Source organism: Hyaena hyaena, unplaced genomic scaffold (assembly GCF_003009895.1).
Source record: "Hyaena hyaena isolate Hyena2069 unplaced genomic scaffold, ASM300989v1 scaffold_500, whole genome shotgun sequence".
NCBI classification, from domain to species: Eukaryota; Metazoa; Chordata; class Mammalia; order Carnivora; family Hyaenidae; genus Hyaena; species Hyaena hyaena.
Genome location: NW_024081133.1, coordinates 944,136 through 968,321, shown reverse-complemented (window position 1 = coordinate 968,321; position 24,186 = coordinate 944,136). Strand labels below are relative to the sequence as shown.

Sequence of the window (24,186 nt, the reverse complement as noted above, 5' to 3'; positions counted from 1 at the left end):
ACACATATTGATGTTCTAAGTGTCTCAGACTCTTTTTGAGCAAATCTGGTGATGGAATGATCTTACCTGGTGATCCTTGGTTCAGTTTGTAAAGCAAAAAAGAAAATATGATCCAGAAAATGGAAAGAGTAAGAGATACTGAACATTTCTCATTGCCTTATGGCCTCTGGGCATGTAGGTATATAGCCAATAGACCAGTGTCAGCCCAGTGAAAGCCTGAATAGAGAGTAGTGGAATGCTGGGTAGAGGTAAAATTTTAGACTAGTCATCAACTTATAGGAATAAACAAGATCAGACTCCTTTGTGGAATGAATATACCTTCTTAAATTTTCGTTAAGTGCTCATCACAGTCTGCCAATTGTAGTAGTTGTGAGCCTGTTGACTTTTTTGTTTTGGACATGCCTTGTGTCCTTGTGTGTGTACTCACAGTGTTGTTTAATATGTTGTTTCTTTTCCTGCAAGAGAGAGATTCAGAAACTGTATGAGAACAAGTCATTTCTTTTCCTGGGCTGTGGCTGGACTGTGGATGACACCACTTTCCAAGCCCTTTTTCTGGAGGCTGTGAAGCATAAATCTGACTTAGAACATTTCATGCTGGTTCGGAGAGGTGATGTGGATGAGTTCAAGAAGCTTCGAGAAAACATGCTGGACAAAGGAATTAAGGTCATCTCCTATGGAAATGAATATGCTGATCTCCCAGAATATTTCAAGCGACTGACATGTGAGATCTCCACAAGGGGTAGATCAGGTAAGATGTATTTCAAGACTGAGAGTAGCAGCTCCTTTTATGTATTGTGATGAGTAAAATCATTACCAACACAAGGACTATAATCCCAACCATATTATGAAGGAAGAACATAGTCTTCGGGTTAGACTAAAATGTGATTTGGGTATTAGGAAAGTGGACCAAGACATATTCAGGTAGTTTAATATAGAAGTGAGAAAAATAAAAAAATATTCAGCCTCACTAAATGTCTGTGAAATGCAATTAAAATTTAGATTTCGGGGCGGCTGGGTGGCTCAGTCTGTTAAGTGTCTGACTCTTGGTTTTGGCTCACGTCATGATCTCATGGTTTCGTGAGTTCAGGTCCCACATTGGGCTCTGTGTTGTGCTGGGAGTGCGGAGCCTGCTTAGGATTCTTACACTCTCTCTGCCCCTCCCATTCACGCTGTCTCTGTCTCTCTCAAATTAAATAAACTTTAAAAAATAAAAAAATTGGGATGCCTGGGTGGCTCAGTCTGTTAAGCGTCTGACTTCGGCCCAGGTCATGATTTCACAGTTTATGGGTTCGAGCCCCACATCTGGAGCCTGCTTCAGATTCTGTGTCTCACTCTCTCTCTGCCCTCCCTTGTTCGTTCTCGGTCTCTCTCTTCTCAAAAATAAATATTAAAGTTTTTAAAAAATAATAAAAAATAGGAGCTCCTGGGTGGCTCAGTCTCAGTCAAGTGTCTGACTCTTGATTTGGGCTCAGGTCATGATCGGGAGTTTATGGGATCGAGCTCTGATTCTTTCCCTCTGCCCCTCTTCCCCACTGGTGTGAGCCCTCTCTCTCTCTCTCAGATATAAAAAAAAAAGAACAAAAACAATAAAACTTTGTTGTCATATGTAGTATATATTCTTGAAAAGTTATATGTTCATATGTATTTTCATTGTCAATATGAATGCATGTTAGGGGGGCCTAATAAATTATAGGTAATTTTAATATAGAACTTTTCCTAAATCTTTTATTATTCCCTGATTTCTTTTCTGAATCACGTTGCTTCAAGTGGAACTCTCCTATAATGAGAAGTTCTACAAGCTCTTATACATCAATGGCTATGCTTTGGCTTGTAAACGGCATCACCACAACTAAACACAAAAAAAGCAAGGTCAACCCTTTCTCCCAAAGACTTTAGAACCCCCCCCTTTTTTTTTTTTTTTCAATTTTACTTATTTATTTTGAGACAGAGCAGGAGAGGGACAGAGATTTAGGGGGACGAGTGAGAGAGAGAGAGAGAGAGAGAGAGAGAGAGAGAATCCCAAGCAGGCTCCACACTGTCAGCACAGAGCCCAATGTGGGGCTCGAACTCACAAACTGAGGTTATGACCTGAAATGAAACCAAGAGTCAGATGCTTAACCGACTGAGCCACCCAGGTGCCCCAGAAGCTCCCTTTTTAAATGTTTTTATTTTAATTCCAGGTAACACACAGTGTTATATCAGTTTCACATGTACAGTAGAGCGATTTATCACTTTCATACATCACCCAGTGCTCATCACCTCACGTACACTCCTTAATCCCCATCACCTATTTCACCCATCCCCTCACCCACTCTGAGTTGATTCTCTGTAGGTAAGAATCTGTTTTGTGATTTGTGTCTCTCTTTTTGCCCCCTTTGTTTGCTTTTTTGTTTCTTAAATTACACGACTGCGATCATATGGTATTTGTCTTTCTCTGACTTATTTTGCTCAGCATTATACTCTCTAGCTTCATCCATATGATTGCTAATGACAAGATTTTATTCTTTTTATGGCTGAGTAATATTCCAGCGCGCGCGCACTCACACACACACACACCTTTATCCATTCAGCAAGTGATAGACACTTGGGCTACTTCCATATCCTGGCTATTATAAATACTCCTGCTACAAACATGTATCCCTTGGAATTAGTGTTGTACCCAGTAGTGTGATGGCTGCGTCATAGGGTAGTTCTAATTTTAACTTTTTGAGGAACCTCTGCACTGCTTTCCACAATGGCTGCCCCAGTTTTCCATTCCCACCAACAGTGCACAAGAGTTCCTTTTTCTCTATCTCCTCTCAACACCTTTTGTTTCTTTTGTTGATTTTAGTCGGTCTGACAGGTGTGAGGTAATATCTCATTTTAGTTCTGATGTGTATTTCCCTGATGGTAAGTGATGGTGAACATCTTTTCATGTATCTGTTGGCGATCTATAGGTCGTCCTTGGAGAAATGTCTGTTCATCTCTTCTGCCTGTTTGTTTTCTTTAATGTTTTTTTTGTTTATTTGGTTTTTGAGAGAGACAGAGCGCAAGTGGCAGAGGGGCAGAGAAAGAGGGAGACACAGAATTGGAAGCAGGCTCCAGGCTCTGAGCTGTTAGCACAGAGCCCAATGTGGGGCTCGAACTCACAGACCGTGAGATCATGACCTGAGCTGAAGTCGGATGCTCAGCTGACTGAGCCACCCAGGTGCCCCTTCTGCCCAATTAAAAGACAGTTGGATTATTTGAAAGGGCGGGGGGAGTTGGCTGTGTTGAGTTTTATAAGTTCTTTATATATTTTGGATACAGCTCTTTATCAGATATGTCATTTGCAAATGTCTTCTGCTGCATTCAGTAGGTTGCCTTTTAGTTTTGCCTTTCTTTTGCTGTGCAGAAGCTTTTTATTTTGATGTATCCCCAATATTTTATTTTTGCTTTTGTTTCCCTTGCCTCAGGAGACCTACGTAGAAAGAAGTTGCTATGGCCAGTGTCAGAGAAGTTACTGGCTGTGTTCTTTTGTAGGATTTTTTATGGTTTTTAGAAAGGCCTTTCAAAAGACAAACCATTGGGTTTGTCTCTTTTGTGAAAACAATTTGCTATTCATTCTTGGGGATGCGTTTTCTGCTGTCCTGCCGTGTTTCAGACTCTCCTGTTGTTGGCCCACATTTAGGACTTTTCAGTAGGCTTTTCCACAGAGCATATTCTGTTGGAATTGAACAAGAGGTACCTACCCAAGCTCTGCATATTTTTGTTGATCTGCATTTTGAGATCTTCTACCCAGGGATGATGCTAAAGTTAAAAAACAATAACAAAATCCCCCTGGTCACCTGTTCTGTTAAACAAAATCGTTCCTTGACAAAAATCATCAGAAGTATGTAGAGTGGCACAAATTCTATTAGCTGCGAGGGCTTCCTCCCAAAGCGGCTTTCCCCAAAATGATCACTCAGTTGGGTATTCTGAACTTTTTTAAAAATGAAGGATTTTCAGTATTGCCAGGGGGCTTTATTCGAGTGGTCAACTGAGTTTGTGATTTGAAATCTAGCCAAGTAGTTTTAGGTTAAAAACATGATTTCATTTTGAGAATGAAATTGGGTTTCATTCTCAGTACAATTCCTGGCATTGTACTGTACTTGCTTTTGCATAGTGAAATTTACTTGGATTCAAATGATTCTGTAGGATCTAGTACATTTATTTCAGAAAAATCAAGTAATGGGGAAAGGAAAAATAATTCTTTTATAATTCATTATCATAATACAAGCAGTTATTTTGGTATATTTCTAATTAGCGATTTTCCCTGTACATTTTGTCATAGTTGTAAACAAAGTATACGTAGTCTTGGTACATTTTTTATTCAGTGGTACATCTACATTTTCCCACATGGCTAGTTTTCATAACCACTATTTTTAATGGCTGTGTCATAATCCAGTGGGGGTGTTAATTTACCTTATTTGTCCCCTATGTTAGCATTCTTCTAGTTTTTTCTATTTTAAGTATTGTTGTGATGATTTATATCTTCATCTTTATGTAGTTTTTCCTTTTGCCAGTAATATCCTTAGGATGGGTTCATAGTATAATCACTAGTCAAAGGAATGAGTATTTTAATCGTCGATAACTTTTGCTAACGTTATTTATTTTTTAATTTTTACACAAGGAAGGGAGGACAGAGGGGGAGAGAGAGAGAGAGAGAGAGAGAGAGCGAGCGAGCTCAGCATGGAGCCCGACATGGGTCTCGATCCCACGATCCTGGGATCATGACCTGAGCCGATATCAAGAGTTGAACACTTAACTGAGCACCCAGGCATCCTGCTAAAAGTTCTTTTTAAGATAGAGGAATATCAACACTAATTTATAGTATGAGTGCTATCCTTTATTTATCTGTACTCTAAATGGTCATAATTCTGATTACTGTTTTTTTCCATGTGTTCAGTTTTAAACTTTTTCCTACCCTATTATCTGTCTCAGGGCTGTCCCATAGAACTTTCTGCAATGATAGAAATATTCTATTATCTTCTCTGTCCAGTAGCGTAACCAAATGCCTCATGTGGCTGTTGAGCATTTGAAATGTGGTTAGTGTGACTAAGGAACAGAATTTCTAACATAAGACTGTATAGCCACGTGTGGCCAACAGCACCATATTGGACAGCTCAGAATTAACTCCTTTTGTGTTGTCAGAGCATCTGCTGCTTTTCACTCATCTACTTAGTTGAGATTGCTCACTTGCATGCTGCTCCCCATCTCCATCCCTGGATTTTTACCTCAGCTTGGCCTTTTTGAGGAGCTAGGGACAACAGGCACACTGCCCGTTTAATGTTTTGTTTACAACCAGTGTTAGCACAGACTTACCGCGTCCGTTATTTAATGTAGTCTGAAGACTAATCCAGTTCATTCTCTCCACCTCCTTATCTTCTTCTGTGATGTATTCATTACTAAATAATGCCATTCTTATTAGACCATGTGATTTTATTACCCTTTGGTTGCTTGGTTTTCATTCCATTGAGTTGGGGTGTCTGGGTGATTCAGTCGCTTGAGTGTCTGACTCTTGATTTGGGCTCAGGACGTGATCCCAGGGTCATTGGCTCCAGCCCCGCGTTGGGCTCCACACTTATGGAGCCTCCTTGGGATTCTCTCTCTCCCTTCCTTTGCCCCATCTCCCATTCACATGCTGTCTAAAAAATAATGTTTTGGCTTCCCAGTCTAACATCTGATTCTAATGTGCATTCTGTTTAGCAGGGATGGTGAGAGAAGGTCAGCTCAATGGCTCGTCTACAGCACACAGTGAAATAAGAGGTATACTATTTCCTGGTCTATTGTTTGTCAGTTTTGTTGGCAGAAAATGTCTCCCTGGGGTTTGGTTAAGACCTTGGAGAATGATTCACCTCTCCTGCCTGTTAGGGATTCTGTATTTTCCTGTCCAGTCTATCACAAGATTCCTAGTATCTGTGATGCCTTGTCTTGTGGCGGGTTAAGCTTGACTTAAATATCTGCAGCTTCAGATGTATATATCTGTTTTATGAGACTTCATTTTATTCTCTTTTCTTTCTTTCCACAGACTGTAGGACATGAGAGGGCCAGAGAGATCATCACCACTAGACCAAACCGTCAGGCCCGACTGTGGAGAGTATTTAACAAGTAAACGTACAAACAACCCAACACAGCTCTTTGGAAGTACCAAAACCCAGCGGTTGAAGGTTGGGGGTAGAGTTGGGGATAGGGGGTGTTTCACCTCAATCCTTCATGCCCACTGGTTCTTGATCTTCTGCGGCCTATTCCAGTTCAAGAATCCCCCAGTGACAATGGGATCCAATGCAGCTCCCCCACCCCTGGGTGGACATGCCTGTGTCCACACAGCAGATCAGTGCGACACCTCCACTGACTGGCTACAGCCCTGCATGAAGGACTTGGGATCTGGATGCCGCGGGACCGTCACGGCCCTTGTTGCAGTTTTGTACTCTATACTTGGTTTTTCAATTAAGCTTAATGGCTTTTTTAAAACATGACTTGAAGCTCTAGTTTTCTAGACCTTTTACAGTGTACAGTATTTTACATAACTGAGCTGTATTAAAAGCTTGTTCATTTACTTCCCAGGGCCCTGGCTCTACTTTTAGAGTCCCTTTAGAAAACAAACCTGCAGAGGCACTAGAGGAGCCTAGTTTTTGCACCTTAATTTAAAAGTGCTGTTCTTTCACATTGAGGTGGGTGAGCTTGTTCTCTGGACAACCATTCATTACCACTTCTTGCTCTGTTTCCCTTTGTACCATAAGGCCTAGAACCATAGTTAGCATGATGTGGGATCTTAGATTTGAATCCTATATAAAAGAATTCCAAGACATAAAAGGCAATTTATTTATGAAATTTATTTTCTTATATAAATTATGTATTTCTCTGGGCAGACAGCCTTCACCTTATTGCACTAATAGCACATCTGTAATACCAAGCTACAGGACAAGTCTTAACAAGAGGTTTGTATTCTTCAATGTAGCACTTGTCTACCAGGCACTGTAGAGAGGAAGAGGAAAAGGCAGGATTCGCTCAAGTGAAGAGTGGGGTCGGGGCAAGGGGCAACTCATCTACCCTTCTGATGGTTTTCTCCCGGGAAGGGGAACATGCAAAGCTTACATCTGGATTTTGGGAGCAGGGAAGAGTTGGAAGGCTGAGAAGCCTGATGCAACACTGCAGCTCAGCTCCCTTTAGTTTTGAGAAGCAGGAACTCCTTTTGTTCATATGTAATAAATCACTCTGGCCTTGGCTGATGCTTTGAGGAAACAACGGGGATGGGGGTCTCATCGGAATTAGCAGCAATTAAGAACAGGCCATACTCTGCCACAGTGTGGTGGATATCATCTTGGCCCCAGGGACCTGAAGCTGTGTATCCAAGGGAGAACCCAGAGCTGGCTCTGGAAGTCTCTTAACCTATTCAAGCTGGGACTTCAGACTGTTCATTGTGCTCAGACATCCCTGTGACCGTGCGAATTAGCGAAGCTCTGATGTTGGATCTGCCAGCTGCTGGCCAGAGCTGTAGTGAGACTGAGTGTAGGCAGAGTGATGGGAAGGGACTGCCTGGGGGAGCGGTGGGGGTTGTCAGGGAAGGGGGTGATGGGCAGTGACTGTAACATGATTAGGCCCTCCTCGCATGTAGAAGCTGGGCTGCCAAGGAGTGGGGCAGGGGGAGCCACAGCCCCTGGAGCTCCCCTCACCCTGCCTCTGTACTACACTGAAGAGAGGTCACTCACATACTCTAAAGCACATTCTTGATGCAGGGGGACTTTGGGGGGAAGCAGTGATTTGGTTTTCGGCAAGAGCCATTTTAAGCCTTCATGAGGGCAGCCACCACAGCCTTAGCGTTGAGACTGCGTAGGTCACAGTAGGTCTGGCCAGTGCCCACAAAGACGATGGGTTTGCTTGTGATGTAGGTCATAGAAATAGCAGCTCCCACCTGAAGGGGAGAAAGGGGATACCCAATCAACTCAAGGCCACTTTCTATCCCCTCAGTAATAGGAATCTTTTGAGCCAACAACATATCCTTACAGCATCAGTTCCCTCGTAAAGGCTGCCCTTCCTGCCTCCATCTCACTCACTCTATTCTGTATCATCCATATTTACCTTGTCATCAATGGTATCAAATTTGGTAAGGACGATGCCATCAATGAGCCGAGGTGTTTGAGCCATAGAATGGTCAGCCAAGGCTCTGTTGAACTTGACCTGTGAGGGAGAAACATGATACAAGTATAAGAAGTACCCAACTGTCCAAAGATAAGGCTGGGGAAAGAACTAGGCCCTAGCCCTCACCAGTTGGTCCACGGCCTCATTGCCTACTAAGGCCTCCCCCACAAACAGCACCAAGTCGGGTGTGTTGACAGTAATGAGCTTAGCCAGGGCAGTCATCAGAGGGGCATTGTCTTGCATGCGGCCAGCTGTGTCTACCAGCACCACATCAAAGCCCTGGTTACGTGCTAGAAAGAGGGTAAAAAAAAAGTGGTCAACTGAAAATGTCTGGAATGTCCTGCTCATTCCCAGCTTTCTCTCAAGAAGTCATAACCCAGCTGTATTAAAAGCCTATGTGTTTAAGGTTCTATTAGCAAAAAATTATTCTGTTTTTGGCAGTCAAGAACATTCAGGAAAAGATGGCAACAGGAGACCAGAGGTTTCTTTGGTGGGAATTATTAGTTTTGCCTGCACTTTTGCTTCCTGTTACCCAAAACAGAGCACTGCAAGTTCCCAGTCCTGACTCATCATCGAGCAGTAAGTTGGTAGGAGGGTAACCCTGACTCTCTGCCAATCCCAAGGAAACCCAAGGAGCGATGGGGCCCACACAAGCTCCCCCACTTTCTCTGCGCCGTACCAAACGCAATAGCTTCCATAGCAATTCCGGCAGCGTCCTTGCCATAGCCTTTTTCAAACAACTGCACCATAGTGCGGCCACCGTGACTCTCTGGGGGGTGCAGGGCACTCAGACGCCGGGTGTGCGTACGCAGCTGCTCCACAGCCCCGGCACGAAATGTGTCACAGGCAGCAATGAGGACACTGAAGCCATTCTCTAATAGCCAGAAAGAAATCTGTGCAAAAGAAAAAAAAAAAAACAAACCAGTCACCTAGAACAAGAGTTAAGACGTGGAGTGAAGAGAATGGGGAGCTGCACGGACCTTGGCAAGATTAGTAGACTTCCCCACTCCATTGACACCGCAGAAGGTGACAACGTAAGGGCGCTGATGGCGCTGGGCATCCATGATATCCCGCAGCATGTCAACACGACGCTGTGGCTGCAGAATCTGCACCAGGGACTCCTGCAGGGCCTGCTTCACTGTGGAAGTCACCGCTGCAAAGGGGAAGATGGGTCTATGAAACCCAAGGAACGTACTCCAAGGACAACCAGCACCTAACAGAGCTAGGACCTTGTCCCAGGAATCCACACCACAGGTGGTCATGTTCCAAGCACTTTACAAGTGTTAACTCATGGAGTTGTGTTAACTCTTAAAAGTCTAAGTTCCGCAGAAGACGGTTAGAGGTGAAGGAGTTTGCCAGAAGCCACACACCTAGCAAGAATGGAGAGCAATGCTCTTCACCTCCTAGGAAGCATAATGCCCTGAGCACTTTGTGGTTTAGGGAGATACTTACTGCTGAATGTCCCCATCACCTTCCCTTCCAACTTGTTGGCCACAGATTCACAGAGCTGGACTGCAATGTCTGCTGCCACATTCTTAGCTGGAGAGACATGGACAGGTGTGTGAGTGCCACGCCCCTGGTAAACAACCCACGGTATAGCCGAGATTTCTTGGTGGTTCTACTCTCCGCCATCCCTGCCTCGTACACACAAGTCCACCTGTTCCTCAGAACTTACCAATGAGATGGTCACGCATCTTGTCCAGCACGGATTCCATGTCCGCCCGACTTAAGCTCTTGGACCCCACAAGGCCCTTCAGCATCCCAAACATGCCACCCAGAGTTCCCTTGGTCGCACTGCAGGCACAGGAAATCACGGATTCATACAAAGCCAGTGGACAGGAGTCAAGTTTCATCTGTTCTGGAGCCGCACATCCCACCCACCAGCTGCAACTCCCCTACCTAGGCTTGGTGGCGTTTTGAGCGGCCCCTTCATCATCTGAGCTGCTACAGTCCAGATCCTGAAGCTGTCCCCCAGGCCCGCTGCCTCGAATCTGGAGGGTACAGGAGAAGGAAGAAGATGGGACCAGGAACTCTCAAGGGCTGAAGGGAAAGAAGCCTGGGATTTACCCTGTTCTCGGTGTTCGGTCTCTGATTTGGAAAACTCCAAATGTAACCCACTCCTTCACTCAAAGCAACCGTAGGTACTACCCTCCTAGTCTCTACCTCCTCCCCATTGCTTATTAATGGCAACCCTCACTGGCCCCTGTTGCCTCTTACCAAGTTGATGTCCTCAGGTGGAGCAACCTCAGGGGCTCCGTTGGTGGTGGGGGTGCTATAATCCAAGACTTCCTTGTTAGCACAGCCACCTAGTGCCCATACCCGGGGTGCTTTTTTACCCTTCTCCTTTGGAGCATCTGATTTCATAGACTTGCTGCAAAGGATTATAGCACAAAGGGTTATGGTTAGGTGGGAGAAGAAACATCCACCCAAGAGCCAGGGAGAAGAGCTCCCTTGCCCCCAATGTGGCTAGATAACAACATCTGTGGTGACAGAATGCTCACCTGGACTTCTCCATACCTCTCCCGTGCTTCTGAATGAATTCCTCTCGCTTCCTGCGGATCAGCTCCTCTTTGGAAAGTTCTACCCCATTCTCTGGCCCCACTGGGAGACCTGACTTTTCAGCAGGGACTGCTTTGTTGGTAACCAAAGGGCCGTCAGAACCTGTTAGGACAAAACTCACTGGAGAAAAACAACCAAATTTCTACAACGGGAAACAGTCTTCCAAATCCTTAAGAGGAAGCTAAGGAACAAACATCTTGGGGCTTGCAAGGACTGGGGATGATCAGGTGATGGGCATCTGAGCAAGGAGGATAAGCAACGACAAAGGGAAAGACAGAACATTTTCAGTCCTGCCGTGTCCAAAGAGCTCAAACTCACTCTCCTTCTTGGCCCCCTTGTTTTTTTTGCTGTTCTTTGCTTTTTCCTTGGGTTTTTCACCCCGTGTCTCAATCATGGACCTCACAGGTTTCTTGGCCTTTTCGGAATCTTCAAATTTCTTCATGGCTGTGGGAGCACGGATCTTACTGGTCTCCTCTGCTTCACTAGAAAGAAGAGAATGATCAAAGTCCATAGAAAGGACCCTCACACCAAGAGGTCCGTTGGAACTGGGCAGCAAATTGTGTTTTGATAAACGATTCACTACCCTTCACCTGCCCTCAGGAAGGAAGGGAGCACATCAGATCATGGAAATCAATTGTGCAGAGGGGAGGCCTCTCACCGGAGGAGCCGCAGGAAGTCATCTTGGAAATCAAAAGTGCCATTCAATAGACTCAAAGCACTTTGCTGCTGGATCTCTGTACGGTACTTGTCCCGAAACAGCCGGTGCACATCATCTATCAATTTGTCTACATACGTCAGTGTTAGGATCTTCTGGAAACCAACCTGTTCAGGGAGAGAAACAGAGCCAACAGATCTGCTTACAAGCCAACTCACCCAAGGCCTCCAGAGACTAGCTCAGTGGCCTGGCAGGTTTCCCTGACCTGAGGGGCAGCCAAGGTCTGTGCCTGGGCTCAGGAACGTCTTCCCTTTCCTCCTCCACCTTCTGTCTTCTCAGTTACTGCACCGAATACACTGGACACAGTTAATGAAGGTTCTCTTAATGGGGACTGTGGTGAAAGTGTAATCGTTAGCCTTCTAAAATACCCCCACTTACCACAAACACCAGCTCAAACTGGTTGTCCAGTTTGTACTTGAGTGTGAGTGCCTCATGGGTGAAGGAGTTGTTACCTCCCCTTTCCTGGAAAAAAAAAAAAAAGAGGTAGAGTTCGTACTACCCAGAAAACCCAGACTTGGGCCCCTCAAGGACTACCTATGGGAAAGAACCAGACACTTCCCTCAAAGTCAAACCTGTCCCCAGGACGAGGATGCTGGGGCATCGCTGTTTAGCATCCCATCAGGGAGAAAAGGAGCTGCCAAGTTGGGGGGGAGGGGACGGCTAAGGTAAAAAGAGGTTACAGGGAAGGCAAGACACGTGGGAGCCAGAAGAGACGTAATCACACAATCAGATTTACTAGCAGCGATAGCTATTTACAGCTTTTTAAAGGCGGTTTTTCATCATCTCACCGGCACCCGGCCTTCGACACAACAGAAAATCAAGCTGCTAGGGGGCCAATGGAGGGAACTAGGAAATCTCAAGAGGCGCCGGGATTCCGCTAGAGTCCCAGAAATGGAGGGGGAGGGGGCGTCGCAAAGTTGCGAGGCGGTCCCAGCGGATCGGGAGAGGGAAGCGGAGTCCTGGCAACGAGTCACTGGCCACTTTGGGAGGAGCGGAGAATGTGGGAGGGAGGCCTGGGATCAGTTGAGGGGGCTATGGGTCGGGTCAGGGGGCCGAGCCCAGAGTTCTGATCCCGCGGGGGCGATACCTGCAGCAGCACAGAACGAATCAACGCATTAACGGGCCCGGTGCATGAGTCGCTCACGCCCTGGAAGCACCAGAGCACAAGCCCGCCTTTGGAGAAAATGGTGAAGAAGTCGAGCATGGCGGCAGCGGGAAAGGAGCCGGGGCCGGCGCCGGGAACTCAGGCCGCGATCGCCGCCGCTTCCTGCTGCGCCAAGCGCGGGACACGTCACACCAGCAGCCCCGGAAACCGGTTCAGCCGCACTTCCGCTCCGAGCTGCTGTGTTCTTTCTCCGCCTCTGCCCGAGGGCGCGCAACACTGACGCAGGCACCAGGATCGCCAATGGCGGGTGGGGGCGGGCCTGGGCGGGGCTCTCGGAGAGGACGGCCTACAGCGCCGAGGGGCGGGGCCCTCAGGGCCTGCTGGCCAATGGGCGCGCTCGTCTGAACGGCTTGCGGCGCTGAGAAGTGACGGCAGGGTGGGGGCTTGCGTAGGGAGTAGGGGTGGGGGTCTCTCAGAGGGCTGGGGCGCAGAGTGGCCATGCTTCGCAGGGCGTTGCTTCTCGGCTTGGGCGGAGGCCCCTTGGGCCGGGGTCTCGGCACACACAGAGGAGGCTCTACTCTGGGTAAAGTGGAGGGCCGCGGAGGGTATCATGGTTCTTGGGTGGCCCCAATCTCCAGCTATGTGACCTTCAGGTCAGGACCCGGCCCACGATGTAAATAAAGACAGCGGGTTGGCTGGGAGAAGGAGATAAGCTTGCCTGCCGGAGCTTGTAAAGCCTGGGCATCCCAGGATGCCCCTCTCAGGCCACAAATCCCAGATCGTTCTCCGCCCCAGTTTACCACCAGCATAACAGAGAGCCAGGTTGATTGGTTACAGAGCTGTGCGTTAAGCCCTGCTCGCGTGCAGGATGCTGTGCTTAGTGTGTGGCTGTTAAGGACGGAAGAAGAGAAAGAGGATTGATTCAGTATGCGTCCTGGAGGTGCTTGGAGTGCAGCTGGAGGCGGAAAACCTCAATAGACTGGTTCAAGACCGGATAGAATCCAACTTGGACAAATGCCCTGCGCTGCCGGTCCCCGAAGCTAGTGTAATTGGAGAAGTACAGTGAGCAGATGAGAACTGGGATCAGCCTTGAGGGATATTGTTTACTGGCTCAAGGAAGGTGTGTTTCAGGTTCTGGGAACCTAGCGAAAATTAGAAGTATTGGTTTTGTTCAGGGAGCTAGCAAAAGCCACGTAGGTACAGAGTTTGTGCAGAAAGAGGCAATGGTAGTGTGGAGAAGTAAGGTAAGCCTTGATCAAAGAAAGATTTTAGCATTGCCGAGAAGAGTTTGAACTTTGTACTGGAGTCGGTGAGAAGACTTAGAGATTTGTAAGTTAGGCGTGAAAGGATTCACTGATACGAGGCACTGACTATGTAGCAGGTTCTGTGCTAGGCTGAAGACTGATTGGGAAAGAAGGCAGGCTTAGTACCATGTGAAACAATCCCACATAAAATGGCAATTGTGTTGCATGAACTAATGAGACCGCGTGACAGGAGATTCTGACAGTCCACAGAGTCAGGAAAGGATTATATCAGGAAAATGATAGCTGAAAGCAAAAAGAAGCAAGGAGTTAACCAGGCAAAGAAGTGGACACGGTTTCAAAGCAGAGAGAACACCTGTGTAGATTCCCTGCGGTGGGAAGAAATAAGGCATCGTCAAGGTGTCGAAGGGGCTGGAGTCGGGGAGTGAGGAGAGAAGAAGATAAACCAGAGCCAGATTGTGCCGTGCCTCATAGGCCATGTTGAAGATATTGGGCTTGTATTCTTAGAGTAATGGAAAGCCATCAGAAGGTTTTAAGCAGGGGGAGAATATGTGATTAAATTATTGTGCTTAGAAAATATTCTAGCTATGACACAGGAGGGTCTGGCGGTAAGGGGAATTAGTGGGAACAGTAAAGCTTTTGCATTAGTCTAGGTGAGAGATCATGGTAGTTCGGGCTAAGGTGGTGGTGGCAGAGATGGGGAAGAAGGGGGACAGATTGGAGAGCTCTTTAGGAGGCGAAGACATCTGGACTTGACAATAGATGGGACATGAATGTAGCTTTGCTGGTGGTAATGGATGTCCAGGATGAGATGCCACTCAGAGGTATTGTGCTTCAGAGGACACTACAGCTTGGGCTTTGCCGAGACCTATTGGTCTAGGAGCCTGGGACATCCAAGAGGAAAGGACAATGCAGCTGAATATATGAGCGCCAGACTCAGGGGAAGGAGCAGTCTGCACAGGAGATAAACATGCACAAGTTACCTGGCCTAGGGAGAGAGTATGGAGGGTTCATTTTGACAAGTTGAGTCTTGCAGTGCTGGGCATGCCGCGTGAGAAGTGGAGAGAGCCTAATGGCACATAGACCACGTAGTGAAGCCATGGAATACTGCTGGTTGCGGGCTGACCTTACGAGAAGGGATGGCCATGGGAATAGCCAGCTCAGTGTCCACTTCTGTTTAGCAAATCTTTTCCTGTGCCCACCCTCTAACCCCCTACCACCTGCAAAGAAAATGTATGGCCCTCTGACTATAACTGTGTCCCATAGGCTGGGATGGAAAGGTGTCCGAGATTAAGAAGAAGATCCAGTCAATCCTGCCCGGCGGGACCTGGGATCCACTGTACGACACCAGCTACCTGCCCCCTGAGCGCGCGGATGTGGTGATTGTGGGGGGTGGGGTGCTTGGCCTGTCCGTGGCCTATTGGCTGAAGAAGTTGGAGAAGCCACGAGGTGCCATTCGGGTGCTGGTGGTGGAACGGGACCACACGGTGAGGTGTGGGGTAGGGTGGCATCATGACTGGGGCATGGACTCATATTTTATTAAGGGGCAACGGGAGGGGGAGGGAGGAAAGACTTCAATCTTTGGAGGTCTAAAGGGCAGGGACTGTACTTTGACTCTTGTTGAGAAATAGTCCCAGGTTCTTCCCTCAAGTTAGAGACTTTGGCCGTAAAGTTGTTGCTTTTAAAAGTACATTCCACAATGTCGGATCTTTTGGACGCCCATAGGCGCCCTGCATTCCCGCTGTAATCAAAACGAACGGCTTTCCCCTCCAGCTTCCAAGTTCCATTATTTCTGGGCTTTTGCACTTTAGATGTTCCGATATCAGCCATTAAGAGTTTGCCACAGATCTTACTAGTTTGGTCGTATCCCTCTTGTTTTCCTTTTTTTTTTTTTTTAATTTTTTTTATAGTTTTTTTAAAAATATTTTATTTTTGAGAGAGAGAGAGACAGCATGAGCAGGGGAGGGTCAGAGAGAGAGGGAGACACAGAATCTGAAGCAGGCTCCAGGCTCTGAACTAGCTGTCAGCACAGAGCCCGATGCAGGGCTCAAACCCATGAACCGTGAGATCATGACCTGAGCTGAAGTTGGACGCCTGACTGAGCCACCCAAGCACCCCATATAGTTTATTTTTGAGACAGAGAGAGAGACAGAGCATGAGTGGGGGAGGGGCAGAGAAAGAGGGAGACACAGAATCTGAAACAGGCTCCAGGCTCTGAGCTGTCAGCACAGAGCCCAACGCAGGGCTCGAACCCATGAACCGTGAGATCTGACCTGAGTCAAAGTCGACGCTTAACCGACTGAGTCACCCAGGCGCCCCTCCCTCTTGTTTTCCAATCAGTAGATGAAGTGTTACTCTCCCACCCTTGGACTTGCAGGCCATTACCATTTTTGTGTCCCAGTGCCCAGCCCTTTTGGATAACTGGCTCTCTCTTGTCTGCACATCTGCTAAGAAGAATTTTAATAATCGTTTTTCTCTTTGGGTGTTGGTGGACTTGCATATGGGCTTATCCACCTCAACTCCTCTTAGATTATAAACGTGCCAAGTGGGACTCCCCATAATCCGTAGGTTCTTCCGTACCAGTATTCTGCTCCCATGTGACTGAGTACTGACCTCCCTCAGCTACTTTGGTTTTTCCACAGTATTCCCGGGCCTCCACTGTGCTTTCCGTGGGCGGGATTCGTCAGCAGTTCTCGGTGCCTGAGAACGTCCAGCTCTCCCTCTTTTCAATTGACTTCCTACGGAACATCAACGTATGTGCAAAGAGATTTGGGGCCTGGGGTGGTGAGCATTCCTTTAGCCCAGAGAGAGGGGCAGCCCAGCTGGCCAGGGGGATCAGGGAGCAGAAGCAGTTGGGGCCACTAGGAATTGGAACCACCAGTTTTCTCCCCAGTGGTGGTATCCAGAGTGGGGCTTCTTTGAGCCCTGGGAGCTGGTGGTGAGGAGGCCAGGAAAGCTCTCCCTCCTCCTTTAAATCAGATTCTCTAAGGAACTTTTTTTTTCTCTTTACACACACACACACACACACACACACACACACACACACACCCCTCCCCCCCACCCCCCAGGAGTACTTGGCCGTAGTTGACCCTCCCCTGGACATCCAGTTCAACCCTTCGGGCTATCTCTTGCTGGCTTCAGAAAAGGGGGCTGCCATCATGGAGAACAACGTGAAGGTGCAGAGGTGGGTGCCTGGTGTGACCACCCCGCTGCTCCTCAGCTGCAAGCACGCCGCCAGTGCCCACACCACGTTAGGAACAGAGACCCGGTGTGGGGTGGGGGTGGGGGTCAACGAGACAAGTCACTGCTGTGGAGGAGCTCCGTCTGTCAGGAAGCACAGACACACGCAGACCTCCAGAACCCTGTGCTCATTGCTCGAACATGGATACGGACAGCATACTGCTGCAGTGGTTCCTAAACCAGCCGGATCACAGGACCCACCTGGGAAATCCCAGGCCTAATCAGCCAGAGCCTCTAGGGAAGGGCCCAGAAGTCTGCAGACTTTTCCTGCAAGGGCCAGATAGCACACATTTTAGGCTTTGGGGGCCATATGAATGCTGCCATCATTCAGCTTTGTAGTTGAAACAGAAGCAGCCAGAGACAAGATATAGGTGAAAACAGAAACGAATCAGTGTGACTCAGGTGCAGGCTGGTTTGGGCGCGCCCTCTCCTGAGTGAGTCTCGTGATCAATCAGTCAGGAGCATGTGTCTTTAACAAATAGCCTTGCAGGTCTCATTAGGGACATCAGGTAATGTCCCAGATGTGGCATTTATTCATTTAGTGACCAAAACATCCCCATTTCACATGTGGGTAAAGTAAGGCATGAGGTAGCTAGCAAGTGGTGACACTGGGATTTGAACCAGGCAGTCTGGCATGCGAGTGTGTTGTTTTAGGATCTGCGTTGCTCCTTTCGGGGACAGTCCCATAGGAGATATGGTCCCTGGTGAACAGGACAATACCAGAAGGTAGACGGGAAGGCCATTTCAGACAGAAGGGAAGGGGACAAGCAGAGGGAACACAGTGGTCTGCCCTGGTTGTGAAAGGACACAGAATAGTTAGGGGGGGGATAGGGAGTTTAGTGTGGTCAAAGGGATACCAGCGTATAGGAAAGGAAAGACGGCTCAGATGCTGAAGACCTGTGGCCAGGAGGCTTGGCCTTTACCCATTCAGCAGGGAGGAGAACTTGGGGGGTTGGGGGCAGAGAAGTCACATGAATGAGTCCGAATCCCCCCTTGTGGAGTTGGGGTCCATGCTTCGCCCCCCTGCCTTACCTCTGACACACATGCATACAGCCACACGTTTCTCTCAGGCAGGAAGGAGCCAAAGTTTCCCTGATGTCTCCTGAGCAGCTTCGGAACAAATTTCCCTGGATAAACACAGAGGGCGTGGCTTTGGCATCTTATGGTAAAACCTGCTTGCAGAGGGGATCAGGGGTTGAGGGGTGCCTCAGGTCGGAAGTCCCAGCACCCTGTAACCACATCGAGGAGCAGTGTCTCCTCCTGGCCAGCAGAGCCTCCCTCGGGCCCCACTAGCTGTCTGTCCTTCCACAGGATTTGACTCTGGTGCACTCGGTCAACATGACTTTCCCTGGCTGACAAGCCCTAAAGAGGAGTTGGGGGTGCAGGAAATCCAATAGGAGAGGAGGGTGGTAATCCCGGCTCATGAGTCCTCTTATCACAGGGATGGAGCAGGAAGGTTGGTTTGACCCCTGGTCTCTGCTCCAGGGGCTTCGCCGAAAGGTCCAGTCCATGGGGGTCCTTTTCTGCCACGGAGAGGTGACACGTGAGTCCAAGGCCCCGTGCCCACTGCTCCTTTCCTCTGCCAGCTGGGCCACAGGCCTAGAGGAGGTCTTATCTTCCCTTGAGAGCTAAGCAAGAGTTGGTGGGGGACGGGGTTCTCCCTGAGGCCTGGGCCTGAGCTCCTAAGTAGGATTTTGCACAGCTCATGTGCTTGAAGGTTTCGGTCCGCTCCTGTCTTGCGTGAGGTCAAGTTCATGCCAGTTCCTCCATTTCTGTTTGTGGGAAAGCTCCGGTCTTCCAGCTCTGCTTTCCTCACAAAACCCACGGAACCCCAATCTTGTCCCCTTCAGGCCTCAGGACCTCTTCTTTTCTTTTTCCTGCAGGTTTCGTGTCTTCATCTAACCATGTGGAGACCGTGAGTGGGGAGAAAGTGAATTTGAAAAGAATTCACGAAGTCCATGTAAGTTCCCGGCCTGTGCACCTTCCTTACCAAAGTGGAGGCATGGGAAAGATTAACAACTGTCGTTTTGATCTTTCTCCACCCACTTCCAGTCTGGGTAGAGTAAGGCTCTGGAAGAAATGTACCTCTCACGGGGCCCAGTGTGTGGGCCAGGCCCTCCTTCCCCTTCCCCTCTGGTGCCTGCAGGTGAAGATAGACCAAAGCCTGGAATACCAGCCCGTGGAATGTGCCATCGTGATCAATGCGGCAGGTGCCTGGTCCGGCCAGGTTGCAGAGTTGGCTGGCATCGGGAAGGGGCCACCCGGCACCCTGCAGGGCACCAAGCTACCTGTGGAGCTGAGGAAAAGGTGACTTGCCTCAGGGCAGCTGAGGAGGTTGGCGAGAGAGGGAAAGAAGCAACGTAAGAGTTTGGTAGATGCGACGGGAAGGGGGGCACTCTTCCCAGCATTTCCTAAGCTGCTGGCTGTGGCAGGTATGTGTACTTGTGGCACTGCCCCCAGGGACCAGGCCTGGAGACCCCATTCGTTATCGACCCCAGTGGAACCTATTTCCGCCGAGAAGGATTAGGCCAGAACTACCTGGGCGGCTGTAGCCCCACTGAGGTAAGCCAGGCGAGGTTGGGGTGCTGGGCAGGAGACGTAGGCCACTGTCATCGAAGAGGCAGGCTCCGTGGACGGCCCAGCGCTCTCACTGATGTCGCAGCCCCTCTGGGTTTGAACTGGGATCTTTTCTCCCCATCCCCACCTACCGAGGGCATCGAGTAAAGGGGTCATTGAGGTCTGCGTCAGCCCTTGTGTCCCAGGCAACACAAGCCATGTCGCCACCTCTCACTGCAGGAGGAGGAACCGGACCCAGGGAACCTGGAGGTAGACCATGATTTCTTCCAGGACAGGGTGTGGCCCACTTTGGCCCAGAGGGTCCCGGCTTTTGAAAGTCTGAAGGTAACTAGGAGCCGGAGGAGCCTGGAGCACCTGGGTGCCCTTGGAGCGCTTGTCCGCTGCCCCATGCCCTCTGCCTCACAACTGCTAAGGACTCTTGGTCCAGGGAGCCGTCCCACTGATCCCTCGGTGTCTGGGAGAGGGGGCTGCATCTGTCCCAGAGCAGGGGTGAGGGTGACATGTGTCGGCACCTTCCCAGACGCCCCAGTGTCTCATATGCCCGCAGGTTCGGAGCGCCTGGGCTGGCTATTATGACTACAACACCTTTGACCAGAATGGCGTCGTGGGTCCCCACCCACTGGTCCTCAACATGTACTTTGCCACGGGCTTCAGTGGCCACGGGCTCCAGCAGGCCCCTGCCGTGGGGCGGGCTGTGGCGGAGATGGTGCTGGAGGGCCACTTCAGGACCATCAACCTGAGCTCCTTCCTCTTCAGTCGCTTTTACTTGGGAGAGAAGGTTCAGGAGCACAACATCATCTGAGCCCGTAAGCTCTTCGCTGGGCCCCGCCACCCTGTCTGCCACCCGTGGCCTCCATTCTCATCCTCCTCACTGCTGGGTTCCGCCCCAGCACCCGGCCAGGCTCTCCATCTCTCCTGTCCCCACCGGGTGAGGCCCAGGCCAACAGAGAGTGTGGGGGTAAGACCCCAGGACCACCCGCCAAGGCAGTGCCACTGGCAGAACACCTGAGCACGTGGTCCAAGACCGCCTTGTCCCTGGCACCGAGCCAGGAAGATTGCCTCTGCCCCAATGGGCAGGCTCCCCAGAGCCTGGGCAGGGAGCCCTCCAGGGTGGCTGGCCCAGATTTAGTGATTGTTTACCTACTCATCAGTCAATAAATGTGATTACTCTTTCCACCCAGCCTTCTGCCCTCTCTCCTTTCACCTCACAGCATTTGCTTGCTGGGAGGAGCATGGCCGTCTCCTGCCGGCAGCTTTCTCACTTCCTAGGTGTAGGCAGCTTGTTTGCAAGCTGGGGCCTCCTCTTCCTGAGTTCCCGCAGGGCTTCAGTTGAAGAGGGAGTGGATGGTTCATTCATTTATTCAACGTTTATTCAGCTCCAGTGCGTGGCCAGGCCCAGGGCTACATGTCAGAGAATCTGCCCGCAGGCGGGGCATCCGCTCCGTCCCCACCGTCCCGTCCCCACTGGAGTGTTCTAATCTGCCTGCCGCCCCGCCCAGAGCAGGTGGAGCACAGTCCCTGCGGTGCAGGGACTAAGCACAGGTCACGGACACCTTCTCTCAGCTGAGCCTGTCTCCCTGGAGCTTCCCCGGGGAAGTTGACCTCTGAGCTGAATCAAGTGAAGGCGCAGCAGGGCCAGGGGGCGGGGTGGGGATCGCAGGCCGTGGGGAAAATGTGTATACAGATGCCCAGGACCGGGACTCAGCAAGAGACCAGGACTGTAAGTGATGTCCTGGCTAGACCACGGGGTGAAGAGGGGTAGTGAGAAGCAGGGCAGGGCCAGGGGCTGAAGGGCCAGGTGGGGATGTAGTCTATGGGCTTTCAGTAGGGAAGTGACATGCTCAGATTTTCCTTTTACTTATTTATTTTTGAGTTTTTTTATTTTGAGAGGGAGAGAGTATGCACGTGAGTGGAGGGCGGGAGAGAGAGAGAGAGAGAGACGGAGAATGCCAAGCAGGCTCTGTGCTGACAGCTCAGAAACCATGAGATCATGACCGGAGCCGAAACCATGAGTCAGCAGCTGAACTGACTGAGCCACCCAGGTGCCCCAGATTTTCCTTTTAGGAAAAAATCACCCTGACTGTCTTGTAGAGAACAGATTATGGCGTCAAAGCAGGAGGCCGGATGGCAGAGACCATGGGGCCCTTGCTGTCATGGCAAGAAGCTTGTGTATCCAAGAGGCAACAGTAGTAACAAGAAACTAGATCAAGCACGACTCTCAGGCTTGCGGGTTGGATAACTAGATGTATGTCTTGCTTATCATAGAGGTGGGGGTGCCAGGGAGGAGCAGTGTGGGGGACAAAATGAGTGGGGCAGTTTGAGACCTGTTGAGTCAAGGGTGCCTGGTAGAGCTGTCTCATCGGGAGTTGAGTTTATTGTCACGGCGCTGGGGATGGTCCCGGCTGTGGATATGTGAACACGAGGGGAGAACAGTAGGGAACCACAGGGGACACTGGAGGGACCCCACTGACATTTAAGGGAGGTACCAAAGGAGAGGAAGCCGAAGAGGCAGCCAGAGAGGCGTGAGAAAAGCCAGGAGCATGAGGTATCACGGGAACCTAGAAGGAACGGGTCAGTGAGACCCACACATGCACGCTGGCTGGATCAGTGCCAAGTAGGTCGGTGGGGACCCGAGGGAGAGCAGTTCTGGGAAGAAGGTGGGGTCCAGGTGACAGTTGTTCAGAAGGGAGAAGTGAATGGGAGTAGAAATAGCTAGCAAAGTGTTCATTTCCTCAGAAGAGTGGCCTTTGGGGAGAAGAAGGAAACACAAAAGATGGACCTGACTGATGGCTGTGTAAGGCAGGGAGGCCAGGAGAGATGCCAAGGAGGTAACAGGAGGAGCCCCTGTGGGGGTGGGGGTAGGGAAGAGTCAGGACTGATAAGGTGAGCAAAAGAAGAAGAGCTACCAGTGCTGAAATACAGGAAGGAACTTGGCCAGGAGCATGGGACAGGGGCAACTCAGGCCAAACCCAACATCCGTGTTAACCCTGTAAGTGAGCCTGGTCAGGTGCCCAACATTCACTTCCCCTGCCTATGGGTCGGAAGGGAAATGGGCGTCATCTGGCTTCACCCCGAAGCGACTTCAAGATGACAAATACTGTACTTATTTATTAAGAACGCAATAATGAATCCTCCATACTTCCACAGGGCTTTTTTTTTTTTTTTTTAAGTTTATTATGAGAGAGAGAGAGAGTGCAAGCAGGGAAGGGGCAGGGAGAGAGAGCCACAGGGCTCTATTCAAACTTGTAGAGCAGTCACCATTGCATCCAGGTCTCCCCTATCCCACTGTCCGAGAGTCCGAGTCCAAGCCGTCTTCTCCTGGGCTCCAACTCCGAGCTGTCTGTGTTTACCTTAGTAACTCTGCATCGGAGCCTGGAGGGGATCCTTGGCCTCAGACTTTTCAGTCTAATAGGGCTAACCCTCATCGCCTCAACTCCAGACAACGCAAGGTACTACAGGGATTGCAGGGAAGGAGGTGGGAGGGGCAGGGTTAAGAAAGGATTTCCTTTGTCAGCTGCTGAATGGAGCCTTGCCAGAAGACTGGGTGTGTGACTGCAGAAGGACATGGTGGGTGGAGGGATGAGCAGAGGTCAAGCACCCAGCAGGGAAGGCTGAGGAAGCTGAGGTTATGTTTCATGGAGTAGAAGAAACCCAGAAACCCTTCCTGTACTTCCTACCTTCTTTATGTCACGGACTCCTTCCCACAGCACCGGGACAACCAGATCCTGTAATTCAATAAGTAAAGTGAACCTAGACAGGCTGCACACTTCCAAGGTCGGAGGGCTAGTAAGTGATGAGCTCTGGATGTGAACCCCAGCGATCTTACTCCAGAGCCCTCCTGTCCAGCCTTATAACACACCGCCTGCCAAGGTTAGCCACTAATTCTCTCTGCTGGCTGGTGAGGAAAGTAGGAAATCAGACTGAAAGGGAGATCGTGAATCTTCTATCCTATTAAACCACCTGCATCCTCCAAGCATTCGTGTGCACAGTTGTAGGAGCGTTTCCCAAACTGGCGTGTCATGGAACACTGCTCAGGAAGACCCTGATATTTCTACTACGGTGAAACAAGTTCGGGAAAGGCTGCATGTTGTATTCTCTCCCTCACCCAACCCGGGTTCATCACGGTGCAAACGGGCAGGGAAAGGAATCCTGCACCCTGGTTAAACCTGGACTCGGCCAACGTCTTGCTCACCACATCCCAGCAGGGGTGCAGCGCAGCGAGGGGTGTGGCGTCTGCTTCCAGCCCGGCGTCGGTGATCCTTCTGCATCCGAGAGCCACGTTCCCACCTACCGCGTGGCCTCTGGACAAGTTCAAGCTCCACTTTTCTGAATTGCAGAAAAGAAAAAAAGGTACGGTGTCTTGCCTTGCAGGGTGTCAAGAGGACTCAGTGAATGGAACGAGGGTTTCTTTCCTTCTCCCCGACGCGGGGCAGTGTCCCGGTGGGTTTGGGTTTCGGGGGACGCGGGGGGGACAGCCCCTTCTCCAGATTTCCGCGGCGCGGCTCCCGGGCCGAGTGACGCGGCAGCGGGAACTCCTCGCAGGGTCAGGGCGCGGGCCGGGGAGGAGGAGGGGCCGCGGGCCGGGCCGC

At 49.9% G+C, this 24,186-nt stretch overlaps 3 protein-coding genes and 1 long non-coding RNA gene across 7 annotated transcripts in view; 2 read left to right on the top strand and 2 right to left on the bottom strand.

Annotated features, from left to right (window-relative positions):
* FAM118B (family with sequence similarity 118 member B) overlaps positions 1-6,557 on the top strand; it is a 46,286-nt gene extending 39,729 nt beyond the window's left edge. For 3 of the 4 annotated variants that reach the window (XM_039254890.1, XM_039254891.1, XM_039254892.1), the window contains exons 6-8: positions 463-748; positions 5,707-5,766; positions 6,029-6,557. In XM_039254890.1, coding sequence (XP_039110821.1) covers positions 463-748; positions 5,707-5,766; positions 6,029-6,042 — 360 coding nt within the window. In that variant the 3' untranslated portion in view covers positions 6,043-6,557. The remainder of the gene's footprint in view (positions 1-462; positions 749-5,706; positions 5,767-6,028) is intronic. The other variant, XM_039254893.1, reaches the window with a different exon arrangement.
* A 256-nt stretch (positions 6,558-6,813) lies between these two features.
* Positions 6,814-12,728, bottom strand: SRPRA (SRP receptor subunit alpha). Its single transcript, XM_039254887.1, has 14 exons — positions 12,501-12,728; positions 11,792-11,875; positions 11,357-11,520; positions 11,017-11,180; positions 10,641-10,800; positions 10,357-10,510; positions 10,039-10,130; positions 9,815-9,933; positions 9,592-9,678; positions 9,120-9,292; positions 8,819-9,032; positions 8,266-8,429; positions 8,080-8,178; positions 6,814-7,912 (listed from the first exon to the last, which is right to left on the bottom strand). Exons 1-14 carry the CDS (start codon positions 12,615-12,617, stop codon positions 7,784-7,786), a joined length of 1,920 nt encoding a protein of 639 aa, XP_039110818.1. The 5' UTR covers positions 12,618-12,728; the 3' UTR covers positions 6,814-7,783.
* A 268-nt stretch (positions 12,729-12,996) lies between these two features.
* Positions 12,997-20,777, top strand: FOXRED1 (FAD dependent oxidoreductase domain containing 1). The gene is made up of 11 exons (XM_039254900.1): positions 12,997-13,101; positions 15,047-15,267; positions 16,423-16,533; positions 16,849-16,964; positions 18,091-18,185; positions 18,462-18,563; positions 18,904-18,980; positions 19,167-19,327; positions 19,453-19,582; positions 19,817-19,921; positions 20,145-20,777. The coding sequence occupies exons 1-11, from the start codon at positions 13,017-13,019 to the stop codon at positions 20,397-20,399; spliced, it is 1,458 nt and encodes a 485-aa protein (XP_039110831.1). The 5' UTR covers positions 12,997-13,016; the 3' UTR covers positions 20,400-20,777.
* Positions 20,778-22,789: 2,012 nt separating this feature from the next.
* Positions 22,790-24,137, bottom strand: LOC120247110. Its single transcript, XR_005532225.1, has 3 exons — positions 23,790-24,137; positions 23,275-23,322; positions 22,790-22,969 (listed from the first exon to the last, which is right to left on the bottom strand). It is a non-coding gene; the product is annotated as an uncharacterized LOC120247110 (long non-coding RNA).
* Positions 24,138-24,186: the final 49 nt, after the last annotated feature.

Coding starts and splice junctions, on each gene's coding strand:
- SRPRA (XM_039254887.1), bottom strand. CDS start 12,617: ATGCTCGACTTCTTCACCATTTTCTCCAAAGGCGGGCTTGTGCTCTGG. Junction 10,801..11,016: donor CAAGGGGGCCAAGAAGGAGA/GTGAGTTTGAGC, acceptor TTGTCCTAACAG/GTTCTGACGGCCCTTTGGTT. Junction 10,511..10,640: donor AGAGGTATGGAGAAGTCCAG/GTGAGCATTCTG, acceptor AATCCTTTGCAG/CAAGTCTATGAAATCAGATG.
- FOXRED1 (XM_039254900.1), top strand. CDS start 13,017: ATGCTTCGCAGGGCGTTGCTTCTCGGCTTGGGCGGAGGCCCCTTGGGC. Junction 16,965..18,090: donor AACAACGTGAAGGTGCAGAG/GTGGGTGCCTGG, acceptor CGTTTCTCTCAG/GCAGGAAGGAGCCAAAGTTT. Junction 19,922..20,144: donor CGGCTTTTGAAAGTCTGAAG/GTAACTAGGAGC, acceptor ATATGCCCGCAG/GTTCGGAGCGCCTGGGCTGG.